At 35.2% G+C, this 14,195-nt stretch overlaps 3 protein-coding genes across 9 annotated transcripts; all 3 read left to right on the top strand.

Moving 5' to 3' along the window:
- The first annotated feature begins 563 nt into the window (after window positions 1–563).
- LOC9305243 lies at window positions 564–4,147 on the top strand. 7 transcript variants are annotated; one of them, XM_021019879.1, is made up of 11 exons: window positions 572–861; window positions 1,161–1,399; window positions 1,482–1,539; window positions 1,632–1,750; window positions 1,864–1,947; window positions 2,189–2,476; window positions 2,617–2,822; window positions 2,927–3,016; window positions 3,121–3,213; window positions 3,454–3,675; window positions 3,761–4,147. In XM_021019879.1, exons 1-11 carry the CDS (start codon window positions 773–775, stop codon window positions 3,863–3,865), a joined length of 1,593 nt encoding a protein of 530 aa, XP_020875538.1. In that variant the 5' UTR covers window positions 572–772; the 3' UTR covers window positions 3,866–4,147. The 7 variants fall into 7 exon arrangements, with proteins under 7 accessions (XP_020875543.1, XP_020875541.1, XP_020875538.1 ...); XM_021019877.1 differs by having other exon boundaries at window positions 3,451–3,675; XM_021019878.1 differs by having other exon boundaries at window positions 573–861; window positions 2,930–3,016; window positions 3,451–3,675.
- A 1,107-nt stretch (window positions 4,148–5,254) lies between these two features.
- LOC9305242 (elicitor-responsive protein 3) lies at window positions 5,255–7,799 on the top strand. The gene is made up of 7 exons (XM_002869125.2): window positions 5,255–5,465; window positions 5,599–5,703; window positions 5,832–5,958; window positions 6,054–6,125; window positions 6,957–7,002; window positions 7,088–7,400; window positions 7,506–7,799. The coding sequence occupies exons 1-7, from the start codon at window positions 5,420–5,422 to the stop codon at window positions 7,541–7,543; spliced, it is 747 nt and encodes a 248-aa protein (XP_002869171.1). The 5' UTR covers window positions 5,255–5,419; the 3' UTR covers window positions 7,544–7,799.
- Window positions 7,800–7,897: 98 nt separating this feature from the next.
- On the top strand, window positions 7,898–10,083 carry LOC9303205 (cyclin-D3-1). The gene is made up of 4 exons (XM_002869124.2): window positions 7,898–8,957; window positions 9,048–9,249; window positions 9,340–9,470; window positions 9,556–10,083. The coding sequence occupies exons 1-4, from the start codon at window positions 8,475–8,477 to the stop codon at window positions 9,859–9,861; spliced, it is 1,122 nt and encodes a 373-aa protein (XP_002869170.1). The 5' UTR covers window positions 7,898–8,474; the 3' UTR covers window positions 9,862–10,083.
- Window positions 10,084–14,195: the final 4,112 nt, after the last annotated feature.

Genomic DNA, 14,195 nt, shown 5'->3' with positions numbered 1-14,195 from the left:
TAGGAGTTGAATAAATCTAAATCGGCTTATCTCCAAGTCGGATTTGTTTGTCTTCGTTATTTTGTCAGCATTGACAATGACATGTCTAATTACAAACAACAAGACTTGATATCCTTTTGGTAGGAGTTGAATCTCACGTCATTGCATTCGTCATTCTTCTTCCCTTTTTTCACTCTTTCTATCAACATTCTTCTTTGAGTTATCTTCTATTGTCTTTTTCTCTTTCAACAACAATAGTTTGTTAGGACTTAAGAATGGTTATTAGTAAATTGATTTTAAAATTTTCAAAAAATTCTTAAATTCCACTATTTAGGTTCATTGATTCTTATATACAGTGTATAATTCTGGTAACAACTCCTTGCAATCACATTTCCCTTTGACGATAACATGAGATGGTGAATGAGAAAACAATACAGTTAGAAAGATTTCACAATTTAAAGCTTCTGTCGTTGACTTGGGCTTCTACTTGATGGGCTTAAACCTTACTGGGCCTAAACCGTAGCACTCCGGTTTTTCAACAATGAACCGTAAATTGGACTCGAAACCGAGAGATGGTTTTCCGACTAACCCTCCTCTCCTCGTTTCTTTAGAAATTTGTGTTTATTTTTTTTTCTCTTCATCAGAACTGTAAAATCCAGTTTTTGAAACCAAATTTGACAAGCGATTATTGAGAATCATCGTCAAAGTAATGATCTTTTGCTCAATTTGATTATCCAGGCTTTAGTTTCAGCAATCTTTGGTCGTTTCGTTGAGATTCCAGCAATCAATCCTCATGCCCGACGACGATAAAGAGTTGCAGGAACCCAAGGAAGAAGACTCCTACGTTTGGGACAGCGATAAGCAGCTCTATATCCATCACAGGCTACGTATCTTTCCAAACCTATGGATTTTATAGCCTAATTTCCTTAGCTTGCTTTAGTTTTTATTGGATATAAGCAGAAATTGTCCATTGTGTTTGGGTTTGATTGTCTTTGTATTAAAGCTTGGATCTTACATAATTTGCAATATAAGATATCGCAGTATATCTGCTATTTAGCTTTTTAACTATAAAGAGTGATGAAAAAGGCAGAGACTTTATTGAGAGTGATGCTTAATTCCATTGAACTAAGGACTCTATTCAATTTTGAATGCTAACTTTTGTTTGGATTTGTGAATTGCAGTAGTGGGTTTTACCATGACCCAAATGCTGGTTGGTATTATTGTATCAAGGATGGTCGTTATTACAAGCATGAAAATGGCGAATATGTTCCCTTGGAATACGACGAGTCTGCCATCAACCCTCCTGGAGATATTGTCACTTATGAGCCATCTGAAGATGATGACTCAGGCAGAAAATATGCTGAGAATGTAGAAAATGGATGTGAAGTTTCACTGAGTAATCCTGGAGAAACTCCTTCAGGTAAATTTACATGTAGTGTTCCGGTGGATTATTGTGTAGCATCTATAACAAATAACTGATAGACACGTTTTTTGCTTGAAAGAGACAACAGGGTGCTCAAATGACCAGGAACCTGAACATAATCAACGACCTTCCTCATGGTTGGTGGTTATACCTTTTATCACATCATGGAAATTAATATATGTTTTTTCATCATATGGTTTATGAAACTTTTTTTTTTCCTTTGGATCAGGGTGGAAGATACACTAATCGAACTTTATCTGGCTGGTTATAATCAACATCCCAGTGCTTCCAGCTATGAGAGGGCTTCTGGGAAAAATAATCAGGATTACCAGATGTTGTCAGCTAATGGTCTTTGCCTGGGATAATGCTTATTAGCCTTTTATATTGCAAACTTTGGAATGAATTTGCTCTTCAAGTTTGGAATTTAAGGAGAGAAGCTACAAATTGTGTTTGTTCTCCAGGAGACGATGATGCTGAGGAACTTGAAGACGGAGAATGGATTCCTGAAGAAGATTTTGATCCACAGGCAGAGAACTTTGATGAAGGTGTTTTCTCCTTCTGTTCTTGTCATTTGGTTTTATCCTGCACCGTATCAGCTTTCTTGGTTATAGTTATTGATATACGAAGCTAAATAAATCCTTATTCCTCATGGCGTATAGTATATTTCTCTCGTAAGTTGATCTTAAAATTTGAAATGATTAACTAACCCGTAGTACTGTTTAAGGAATCTTATTACTTTGATGATGTGCTTTCTTCGGCTTATAAACATAGCTTTGATGCTCATAGTTTCATTTCTAGCTGCTCCTTCAAGCGAGGAAGAAAGATGGCTAGCACAATATGGTCAAGTCGTTGAATCCCCTGGGAAGACCCTGCCTGAGATCCCGTCTGTTGATTTGTGGGATTGGAAACTTGTATGTGAATCCAGAGAAGCTGACAATGAACAAGTGGCTAGGTTAGTAGGGAGGCTGGTCAGACGGTCTGCCAATCTTCATCCATCTGTGGCTTCTGGTAGCACACTTCTCAAAACTGCTCCAATTTGTGAAGCACGGCTTCACCTAGTGCGAGTTAGGACAGGTTTACCATTTTCCTTATAACCAAGCCTTGTTCCTGTTAACAAATATTGTTTTGCTGGAATAGATTTTTGTTAAACCTATGTGCTTTGTTATGTAGTGAAACTTAGTAATCGAATTTGATTCTCAAATCTTTTTTTCCAGGTCAGGTCTATAAACTTCAAAATCCTAGTGCCAAATACATTGCATCCTTGTCAGTATATGACTCCTCCAACCCAACAAAAGATTGGGGATTCCCTGATATTTCAACTGCATGGCAAAATCCTGATACAAAACGCAAATCTAAGAAGGTGAAACAAAAAACTGACTGCAAACTTACAGTGAAGCCTCGTGAAGTCGACATTGAAGAGGTACTCCAAATCCACCTTCATGGCTGAATTCTTGTATTTTATGTTTCAAAATGTTTGTGAAGGATATAAACATCCTGCTTCTTGAACTTCTGTCAAATATCTAGCAGGAGAAAAAACGCAAAGCTAAGAAGGTGAAAACAAAATCTGACAGCAAACTTACAGTGAAGCCTCGTGAAGTCGACATGTTTGAAGAGGTACTGCAAATCCACCTTCATGGCTGAACTCTTATATTTTTTGTTTCAAAATGTTTGTGAAGGATGTTAACACCCTGCTTCTTGAATTTTTGTCTAATATCTAGCAAGAGACAAAACACGAAGCTAAGAAGGTGAAACCAAAAACTGACTGCAAACTCACAGTGAAGCCACGAGATGAAGTCAACATGATCGAAGAGGTACTCCAAATTCACCTTCATGGCTGGATTCTTGTATTTTATGTTTCAAAATGTTTGTGAAGGATGTAAACATCCTACGTCTTGAATTTCTGCCCAATATCTAGCAGGAGACATATTTCTAAAGCTCTGTGTATGGGGCATTCAGTGAGAAACTTAAATCTGCTAAGAGCATTTCGTTGGCATAGTTAGAAACCTAGTAAGCTACTATTTTCATTGTTGCTCGTTGGTGTTTATCAGCAGAGAAGCTGTTCATACAGAGATAGAGCCGCTGAGAGAAGAAATTTGCATGGTGGATATGGTGTTGGACCAGGTCAAAAAGGAACAACAGTGGGCCATGACACGGACGAGCATTCAGTTCCCGACACTGCTTCTGAAGAGGATACTGTAGCAGAAGCATTGGAGCTATCATTTGGATCTGGAAGCTATGCAAGGAGGATAATGGGAAACATGGGTTGGAAGGAGGTAACTTGTGAATCTTATCACTTTTGAGTTGTGATGTTATTTGGTGTCACTGTAATTTATGATTATTGGGGAAATGCTAATGCAGGGTGAGACGCTAGGGAAGAATACAAAAGGTTTGGTTGAACCGATACAAGCAGTGGGCAACACTGGGAATGTAGGGCTAGGTTTTCCTCAAATGAGAAGGAAATAATCTGAGGTACTCTATATGGGACTCTTAAGTGTTCATATATTACTAAAGAATGCGAAATTGTGTTTACTATATTACTTGGATTGGCTTATAACAATAGAGGTTGCATTAGGTAGACAAATATCATCTAGACTTGTAAGAGTTTAGAATCATTTACTTGCTGATTTTGAGCAGTAGAATGAGAAATCGAAGTACGCTACAGACAAGTTGATTTCGATTTATATCAAGAAAACAATATAGTGGATTTGGATATTGATTTATGGTTATATACTATATGTTGATCTCTTTTCCTGTAATCTTAGAGATGAGAGACTAAGATTGTTTTCCTTGAGGATGCCTACATTCGTAAATTTTGCAAGAAGCATCCTGAATAAAACAATTGACCCCCATCAAGTAAATTCTCCAGTTTATATTATGTTGCATGCATCAGTACCAAACATATTATCAATTTATATGTTTGAATCTTTTCAGCCAATAATTAGCTACAAAAGAAAAAAAAGATATCCATTTTTTCTTTGTAGAACCATCTTTTTCAAATACGTAAACGGATAGACAATTTTTTTTATTTTTGAAATGCTGCAACTTTGAATAAAATTATTTCAACAGAGAGTGCTATTTCCAAGTGACTGCCTTTGTATTAGGATGACTTGTTCCACGAGAAAACAAATTGCAGGAATTGCTTAATAATATATTAATTTTGAGTTTCTAGATAATCATGCCATTTTAAACTTCAAAAAGATGTAAATGCATTTTAGCGTTGTGGTTTGGATATGTCAATTTGGGCCATTGGACGCATGCTAGTGATACATCCGGGAGACTTTTTGTTTTTTTTCTGTCCATCCTTGAGCCAGGCCTGATATCATCCACAAGATAATAAGTGGTTGTATCTAGCAAAGCTATATGCCTATATCTATTCTATATTTACTTATTGATTGTGATGTATAGCATCATCATCTACTCGTGAATCTTTAATAGTGTGGGAATAGAATTATCCATTGTGTGGTTTTGTGTAGAGCCGTTTGTTATGTTTTCAATTATCGTAAATAATAAGAATGACATATGTAATCTAAAATATATAGCAAAATAAAATGCGGTGTCGAACCATTAGAAACCGTTGTTACTATAAAAACTTGGTATGCAAAACCGATTTTTGGCATATTCTCGTACTATATAACTTGTCAACTTGATCAATCATAGAGTTCTCTATTGGAAAAACATTGTTAAAAGAAATACAATATTCATCAAATATTATTATCAACAGATGTCAAATGGAAGAGAAAGCCTAATTATACTGGACTTAGATAATTGAGGAAAAAACGCGTATAATCTAAAGCCGTGGGAAGAAAAAAAGAAAAAAAAAAGTTAATAATGTAAAGTCAAAGTTACGGTCAACGCATTACGTACGCGTCTTGTTCTTGAAAGCAACTTCTGCGTTATTCATTACAAAGTTTCCATTTTATTTATATTTAAACACACGCCGATTCTCTCTCTCGTATTTCTCAATCTCTCTTTCAAACCCTAATCTTTCTTAAAACAATCGAATTCTTGCATCAATTCATGTCGATGATGGCGGGTATACAAGGCCAGATTCTCGAGGTCACTGGTTCGTACCTTTCTCACATCCCTAATTTTATTATGTTCTTCAACCTTATCTATAAAACCGTTGAATATTCATCCTTTTATTGATTGATCTCAGAAAGTTTATAACTTTTTTAAAATTTGTGGGATTGTTTCAGTTGTTGGGTGCCAGAAATTGAAAGACACGGAATGGTTTTCAAGGCAAGATCCATACGTCGTCATTGAGTATAGCAGCACAAGGCATCGTACCAGAACCTGCACAGGTTATTATTAATTACCTCTTCTATTCATGATTTGTTTGTTTCAGATCCATATAAATTGCGGTTTTATTGAATAAAGTTTAGATCTTTCTATTTATAATCTATGAATTTGATTGATGGGTTTGTTTCAGATGGTGGAAAGAACGCTGTTTTCCAAGAGAAGTTTATGTTCACTTTGCTTGAAGGGCTTAGGGATATTAAGGTTGCTGTCTGGAATAGCAACACTCTCTCCACTGATGACTTCATTGGGAATGCAACGTATGTTACTTCTTATGATTGCCTTTTTATGCTTTTAAATACCCGCTTTAGATTTGAAATTGAGTCTTTTTGCTGGGTTTTTTGTTGTTGTATAGGATTCAATTGCAGAAGGTTCTTTCTCAGGGATATGACGACTGTACCTGGACTCTGCAGACTAAAACTGGGAGGTAATAACTTTGGCTTTACTTGTTTTGGCTCCTTTGCACTAAGTATATAATGTTTTGTAATCGATAGTTGCATGGTGCATATTGGTCTAACCTATTTTCGTGATGGCCTTGCTCATTATCAGTGGAACTTTTGATGTGGTTTGTACCATATAGAGCTTGAATATATAGTTTCGCCAGTTGCGTGGCTATGTTCGTGTGCTCTATGCCTCTATGCTTTCTATTGAGTGAATTTCTAGTTCTTGCCATTTACTTACATTGCTGACATGGTTTTGTTCACTGATCAGAGACATTATGTGTGTTTCTTGTCATCTTTGGTGTTAATGCAAACTGCTTGAATTCAAAGAACCTGCACTTCTTTTCATTATTAATCTGTGAAGTACTTGTTCTTTCATTCCTAATATTATATGTGGAAAAACAATTATGACGAGGAGCTCTGAATGTTCTGTTTCTACATTGACCACACTCACAATTGATGTAGCATTCAGATTGGGTTTTCTCTGGAACTTATGAAAGACAACTAGACAGTTTGAGATATATGGAGCTTCTATTGTTTGTTGTTACCTTGCCTCAAAAAAGAGAAATAAAGTTTCGTTTAAACATTGTAGCATCAAATTAGCTTAAAACTGGTCTCTGAGGTATACCATTTTTGTTTTGATATAAAGTTATAGGTATGCAAAATCAACGAGTTTTTCAATCCATGGCTGTGTTTTGTTTTCTCAAGTTCCTGAAAAGTCGGTTACAATATGCAAAGATTCTTGTAGCTTGTTAAAAATATTAGTTTTTTTATAATTATAAACCTTCTGAAAATGCATCAACCTTTCTGTCTTGCAGATTCGCTGGAGAAGTAAGACTTATACTGCATTATGCAGGAGCAAAGGTAAGCCGAGACTCAATTAGCAACATTGATTTACATGTTCCATTATAAACAAAAGGCTAAACATTCAATCCATTCTTGTACGCAGAAACAAAATTACGGGTGTGCGCCATCAGCACCGTATGCGCCTCAAGTACCTCAATACTCAGCACCGCCTTCTGCATCTCCGTATTCATCAGCACCACCATACTCTGGACCATCTCTATACCCACAAGTACAACAATACCCTCAGCCATCAGGATACCCACCAGCTTCATCAGCTTATCCTCCTCAGCCATCTGCCTATCCTCCTCCCTCAACCTCTGCCTACCCTCCGGTTCCTTCAGCTTACCCTCCTCCTCCGCCATCCTCAGCTTACCCTCCTCCTCCATACCCTCCTCAACCATCATATTACCCACAAGGTACATAAATGTTCCTTTCTTTTCTGCTTTGTGCTTTAATTGATCGCGCTTGCTTTTCTCTAACTATATTCAGTGGTGGTTGATCTTTTTTCTTCTTGTTTCCAGGTCCATACCCAGGACAATACCCACCTCCTCCTTACTAGAGCCTCAGACGTTTAGAATTTGACAGGAAGTGGTTATGATGTATAGAGATAATAGTGATGGTGTTTTCTAGAATTTGGCTACGAATTTCTTTGTTTTTTAATATCTTCCTTGTGCTATTGCTAGCGTGATGGTTAATTTTTGTGATGGTCAGCCAAACTCATTGCGAAGTTTGGATCTTTTCATGTTTGACCAGATCGCAGATTCTCTTGCAAATCTATTGAATTATTACTCTAAATCCTTCGTTTTGCGTGTTCATCATCCTCTTGAGTCAAAATTATCTTAAAAAAAGGGTTTCGACTCTGTCTTTTAACTCTTAAGAAATGGAACTATCGGCGTTTAAGCGTCGCACTTCAGATACGATTAGAAAAAGTTATTTGGTCAATGTATGGCAATATATTTAAGTTTTAACAAAAATATTATTGTTGACAATCAACCAAAAGTAGTAGAATTTAGCCGACAGATTTTACTGCACTTTGGTTTCTCGATCTCTACTCCAATGAGTAAAAGTGGGTAAAGCGGGAAACAGCCAAAGAAATCCACACATTTAATAAAAATAAAGAAAAAGAAATTCCACATTTAATATCACAAAAAGAAAACAAACAAATAATATATTTGCGCAAGCAAGTAAAAGACAAACGTAAAAACCATCTCGCCTTCTCTCATAAATCAATCTCTCTTCTTATCACTCTCCTTCCCACTTCCATCTTTTCTCTCTCTAGTATCTCTTTTGTAGCTCTCCCCTGCTAAGCTAACCACTGCACGTTTCCATAGAGAGGAAAGATGAGTCTCTCTCCGAGAGATTTTCTCTCTATCATCTTATCTTCTTCCGTGTAATGCTCTGAGCCAAAACCCCAATAACTAAATCAACAACAATATAGAAGAGAAGATAAAGATCTTATCTTTCTTCTCATTCTTGAGTTTAGTCCCACAATGGCGATTCGGAAGGAGGAAGAAAGTAGAGAAGAACAGAGCAATTCGTATCTTCTTGATGCTCTATACTGTGAAGAAGAGAAATGGGAAGATGAAGGAGAAGAAGAAGTTGAAGAAAACTCTTCCTTGTCTTCTTCTTCTTCTACTTCTCCATTCGTTCTTTTGCCACAAGATTTGTTCTGGGAAGATGAAGATCTGGTCACTCTCTTCTCCAAAGAAGAAGAACAAAGACTCAGCTGTCTCGATGATGTTTATCTCTCCACGGATCGAAAAGAAGCTGTTGGTTGGATTCTGAGAGTCAACGCTCATTATGGCTTCTCTACTTTGGCAGCTGCTTTAGCCATAACTTATCTCGATAAGTTCATCTGTAGCTACAGCTTACAGAGAGACAAACCTTGGATGCTTCAGCTCGTTTCTGTCGCTTGTCTCTCACTAGCCGCTAAAGTCGAAGAAACCCAAGTCCCTCTTCTTCTAGACTTTCAAGTAAATGATGATACTTGCAATAAATTTCCTTAAAGTTTAAGTCTTTTGTTCTTCCCTTCTCATCTCTCTGTTTTTTTTTGGGGTTTGTAGGTGGAGGAGACAAAGTATGTGTTTGAAGCTAAAACCATACAGAGAATGGAGCTACTGATTCTGTCTACTCTCCAATGGAAGATGCATCTCATTACTCCAATTTCGTTTGTTGACCACATTATCAGGAGATTGGGACTTAAGAACAATGCTCACTGGGATTTTCTCAACAAATGCCACCGTCTCCTCCTCTATGTAATCTCCGGTTCGTAAACGACAAAAAGAAAAAACCCACTCCATAATCTGAGTAATTATCTTACATTCTTGTCTTATCTTCCTCCATTGTCTTTGTCAGATTCAAGATTTGTCGGGTACCTCCCATCAGTAGTTGCCGCAGCTACCATGATGCGAATTATAGAGCAATTTGAGCCCTTTGACCCTCCTTCATACCAAACTAATCTCCTAGGTGCCCTTAACTTAACCAAGGTTAGCTTCTTAATCATCTCTCTCTACTAGTAAAAACTCTGTTTTCACTCAGACATTTTCTCAAACAAGTCTCGTGCATTATCAGGAAAAGGTGAAAACTTGCTACGATTTAATCCTCCAACTACCAGTGGACCGCGTCGGTTTACAGATCCAAAACCAATCTTCTAAGAAACGCAAGAGTCACGATTCATCATCATCATCGTTGGACAGCCCAAGCTGCGTGATTGATTCAAACCCTTTCAATAGCGACGAAAGCTCAAACGATTCGTGGTCAGCGTCGTCGTCCTCCTCGCAGCAACAACCTCCATTGAAGAAGATGAGAGGAGGTCAAGAGAATGAGAAGAAGAAGCCGATTTTGCATCTGCCGTGGGCAATCGTAGCCACTCCATAATCCAAAGCTCGATTTCGTTTATATATATATTTTACTGTTTTCTAAACTTTTGAGAACAATCTTTGTTGTAGTAAGCTTGCCCGTTTGCATATACGAAATGTCGCGAATGCCCTTACTTGCCATGGCTTGATATAGTTTATGGGTAAAGGGTATTCATGACATTTGACTGCATGGGATGTGATGGAGGAGAGCATTAGAAATAATAATAATCTTGCGTAAATTTTGAGGCTTTTGCAATCTTTGGGCCGTAATCTCCGGCGTTATTCAATTATGAGTAGTATGTTCTAAAATCTCCTTTTCTGAAAAGAATTAAAAAAAAATTTGTTTAACACATTTAAATCCACTTCAGCGACACAAAATGTAAACTTTTTTGACGAATACATTTTCTTTTGTCTAGGATGGTGGATAATACAAATTAAAGAAATGAGATGTCAATGTTTAATATATGAATTGAATGAGACTGTTTTGTTTATGATCGAAAGTGAAGGATTTAGCGTTTTTAGCTTTGACTTTTGGGAGAAGAGCCAATCGTTGCTTTTTTGGTCAGTCTTTAAATAAATAATCGCTTTCAAACATGAAACAAAAAAAAACGGAAAGTAGAAAAACAAAAACAAAAAAATTGATAAGGTAACACTATAATTGCTTTAGATGTTTTTGTCTAAAGTCTTAGCAAACCTGCTCTACATGAGCTAGTGGCGTATCAAACTAAACCCAAACACAGTTAAATAAACTACACATGAACATGTAAGTTGTCGAAAATAACATATGATTATAAACGTTTTAAATTCAAACAGCGAAACTTAAAAAATCGAACCCACAGAGTTTAGATCTTTTGTTGACCAAATAGATAAATTAATTACGACAGACAGACAGACAAGAAGGAGGAAGTGTAGACAAGAAGGAGGAAGTGTAGACAAGAAGGAGGAAGTGTAGAAGACGCGCCATATATAGGTGAGTGTTGTTCGTCGATAAAAATCTGGTGCAGCAGCAGTAGTAACACCAGAACCAAAGTAAACCTGCTTCCACTCTGAGCACCTGGGATTAAGCCACGTGGCCAAAAGTATTCATCGTCACTATTCATTCTTTTTATTTTTTAATAACATCAATCATCGTTACTATTTTTCTATAGTCGCTAAGAAAGCCAATATGAAAATTGAAGACATTAAATTGATAATTTACTATTATAAATTCCCTTTTGTATCACGGAAAAGCTTATATGATAATGCGATTGTATCACGAGAAATTAGATCTTGTTTTCATTTTTAACAAAAACTTTAGGTGGTGTGAAATCTTGGCTCCTTCTTTTACACTTTTTCTTTTCCAATTTTATTTTCTCTTTGGACTTGTTTTTTCTTTGGCAATTAAAATAAGAGAATTTAAATCTCAACTTTTTTCACGTGTGACACGAATTTTCTCCTTTGGGGGGATTTATCGTTCTTTTTCCATTATATTCCCAATTCATTTCGTTACTTGGAAAAAAACGAATTGCTTTAGCTGATGTCGTTTCTTAACGCTCAGCCTCACGTCACCAAAGCATTTAAACTTCTCTCGTTTATGTTATCTTACAATACGGATGGATATACCGGTATACGTTTTGTATGGTTTAAAACAAAAGATCCGTTCTCTAACTTCAACTATAAAAGTTAACTAACACCCATGCATATGTATTCGAGTATCAAATCAAGCACAAATATTAGCATGTTAGCAAAACATGGCTCTTTATTTTTTAAATATGTATATCGTCTTTAATCACAAGTTTACTGGCTGTAGAAAATAGGTATATGTTTGTATATATAATTGAAAATGAACAAATATATGATTGTTTTATTTTTGCTGTTGTTCTTGAGCAACTATGCTTCCATATCGTAGTTTAAAAAAAAAAAAAAAAACTTTGCTAATATATACGAATACATAACATATTATAATTTGCAGAAGAAAGGGATACAATGTGATTTATCACACAACTAAACAATAAAATTACCGAAATTTTAGTAGTTAATCTAATAAAAGAATCTCTAATGAAATAACTCAAATATTGGATTTAAAATAAACAAATTAAGATGATATATCAAAACTTACATGCCAAATTGAAACAAAAATAATAATCGACCACATGCATTACCATGAATGTAAGAGTTTATGATATAAATTTGAAAATCTGGAGTAGGGCATGTAGCTACATAATTGATGAAAAGTGAGAAAGGATGTATGTAAAAATCGGGAGGTTTTCAAAATGGGAGACCAAAAAATCTTTGTAGTTATTCGTTTCTATAATAAATTTTAAATAATTAATTTGTTATGGAGAATGTGTTGTCTGTCCTCTTTTTTTTTTTTTGTCTCTTCTAATGGTCTTCTCCTCTTTAAGGTATGTTATCAATATCATGGTACCATACGCATCTCGTGAACCATATAATGACTTGCCATAAATTATTTTTTTCCTGAAAGATAAGATGAAAAAGGATATTATTTGCTGCGAAAAAAATAATTCTTCACATCTATAATCTATTTATAATTGTGTATATATATATACATTCTTTTATTTTTGGTATAGTATATATTCTAATCTCCTGAATAATTCATTCCCTCCATCCCATTCAATCACATCCCATCCCATCAACCAGATGTGAAACTATTCTTAGTCAGCTTTGAATTTTGGTAGTTTTATTTTATATTTTTAATTAATAGGTTAAAATCGATGCTTTTTATTGAAGAAAACTCAGTTACTAAAAATAAAAAATCAAAATATATCTGTATTGGTAAAAGTAAAAACAAATGAGAAATGTTTAGTAAAATGGAAAAGGAAAACAGCTTGCACCCAACATGGAGAAAGAGCAAAGAGGTCAATGTGTCCCCACAACGATAATTATAGAATAATATTATCATTCTCAATGGCTTTGGTGACCTTTATATCTTAAATATTTCTTCTTTTGACCTAGTCTCTTCCTTTTTTACTTCCACTCTTCTTTTTCTTTTATTGTGATTTGAAGTGAAGTGAATGTGGTTGTATGGTCAAAATATTATACGGGGAGAAGATTCCAATACATCAACATTTGTTGCATAACTGCATTTATGCTTATCAGTATTCTTTTAGAAATAGGAGTAGTTGAGGTAAATTTAGATAAATCACAAGTAGAGTAAATTGATTCATCAATATGTTTTACATTAGTTCTTGCATTCGATCTCTTTTTTCTTTTTTTACCAAAAAGTTTTAGCTATAGATCCATAGTCTTTTCGGATCATTATTTTAAACTTCATTTGTTTTATCGGTGTTCGAGACTGTAATTTAGAAAACTCTTTCCTTTGGATAGTAAGCTAATACATTGTTCAAACAAAACAAAGTAATTCACCGGTTAGCTAGGTTAATTGCATCGTTTGTGTGTGCACATTTTTTACGTCTCATACCACAGTAGCGCTACTTGCATATACTATCAATGCACACGACTTCCTTAATTAACGTTGCAACTTGCATGTAGCTTTACGAGCACAATTTGCTCCATATGGCTAAACAAATAAACAATCGGACATCATTGTTTGAACATTTCGGTGTGTTTAGCGCATGTCTCCATCCTCTTCGTTTATATATGTAAATTTTCTTAATTAAACCCAACATTTTTACAGATTTATATTATGATACAGTATAAAATTAAATGTTTAATAGTTGCATTTTTAGTATCTGGTGCCATGCATTCTGAGTTTGAATCGTGAGGATCAAGAGTACTTTCAAAGTTATGTGTCTCATTTAAAACTAAAAGGAACTCCAAAAACACATTTTGCTAGATTTATATTAGAAACTATAATTAACAAACAGAAACAGTACATGTACTTTCAGTAAATTGCCACATGCAATCATCGAGAGATAAAAGTGTAAGCCTTCAATTTTTTTCTGTGTTTACACATGTAAAGAAGATACCTCGTCGTGTTAAGAATTTCTTAGAAGATGACTTGAATTATTCTCTTTGTTGACGATTTAATCGAAGCAAATAAAAAGTACATATATATCATAAACTATTTTTACTTTTACAATAATGAGTACTGCACAGACGTTTTTTACTAGTCAAGGTTTGTTGACAAAATCACATGCATTGAAAAATTAGGACATGATTAGCTTCAAAACAAAGGAAGTGGGATGAAAAGAAGTAAAAAAAAAAACAAACAAAAAAGTGACAAAGAGCTGCATTCTCAAATTTGTAGTCCATGATTATGTCTCACAGCTGCCAAGTCTATATGGTGGTTCATAAAACCAAGTAATCATTGGTCCAATGCAGTAAATAAAACAAAACAAAAATTCATATGGGGGAAATTATAATAAATAAACAAAAGAAATATTTAATCTC

The sequence above is a fragment of the Arabidopsis lyrata genome, assembly GCF_000004255.2.
Source record: "Arabidopsis lyrata subsp. lyrata unplaced genomic scaffold ARALYscaffold_7, whole genome shotgun sequence".
Taxonomy (NCBI): Eukaryota; Viridiplantae; Streptophyta; class Magnoliopsida; order Brassicales; family Brassicaceae; genus Arabidopsis; species Arabidopsis lyrata.
The sequence above is the reverse complement of the archived record's forward strand: the minus strand, read 5'-3'. Positions and strand labels throughout refer to the sequence as shown.

Coding starts and splice junctions, on each gene's coding strand:
- LOC9305243 (XM_021019877.1), top strand. CDS start 773: ATGCCCGACGACGATAAAGAGTTGCAGGAACCCAAGGAAGAAGACTCC. Junction 862..1,160: donor CAGCTCTATATCCATCACAG/GCTACGTATCTT, acceptor TGTGAATTGCAG/TAGTGGGTTTTACCATGACC. Junction 1,400..1,481: donor TCCTGGAGAAACTCCTTCAG/GTAAATTTACAT, acceptor TTTGCTTGAAAG/AGACAACAGGGTGCTCAAAT.
- LOC9305242 (XM_002869125.2), top strand. CDS start 5,420: ATGTCGATGATGGCGGGTATACAAGGCCAGATTCTCGAGGTCACTG. Junction 5,466..5,598: donor CCAGATTCTCGAGGTCACTG/GTTCGTACCTTT, acceptor GGATTGTTTCAG/TTGTTGGGTGCCAGAAATTG. Junction 5,704..5,831: donor TCGTACCAGAACCTGCACAG/GTTATTATTAAT, acceptor GGTTTGTTTCAG/ATGGTGGAAAGAACGCTGTT.
- LOC9303205 (XM_002869124.2), top strand. CDS start 8,475: ATGGCGATTCGGAAGGAGGAAGAAAGTAGAGAAGAACAGAGCAATTCG. Junction 8,958..9,047: donor CTCTTCTTCTAGACTTTCAA/GTAAATGATGAT, acceptor TGGGGTTTGTAG/GTGGAGGAGACAAAGTATGT. Junction 9,471..9,555: donor GTGCCCTTAACTTAACCAAG/GTTAGCTTCTTA, acceptor GTGCATTATCAG/GAAAAGGTGAAAACTTGCTA.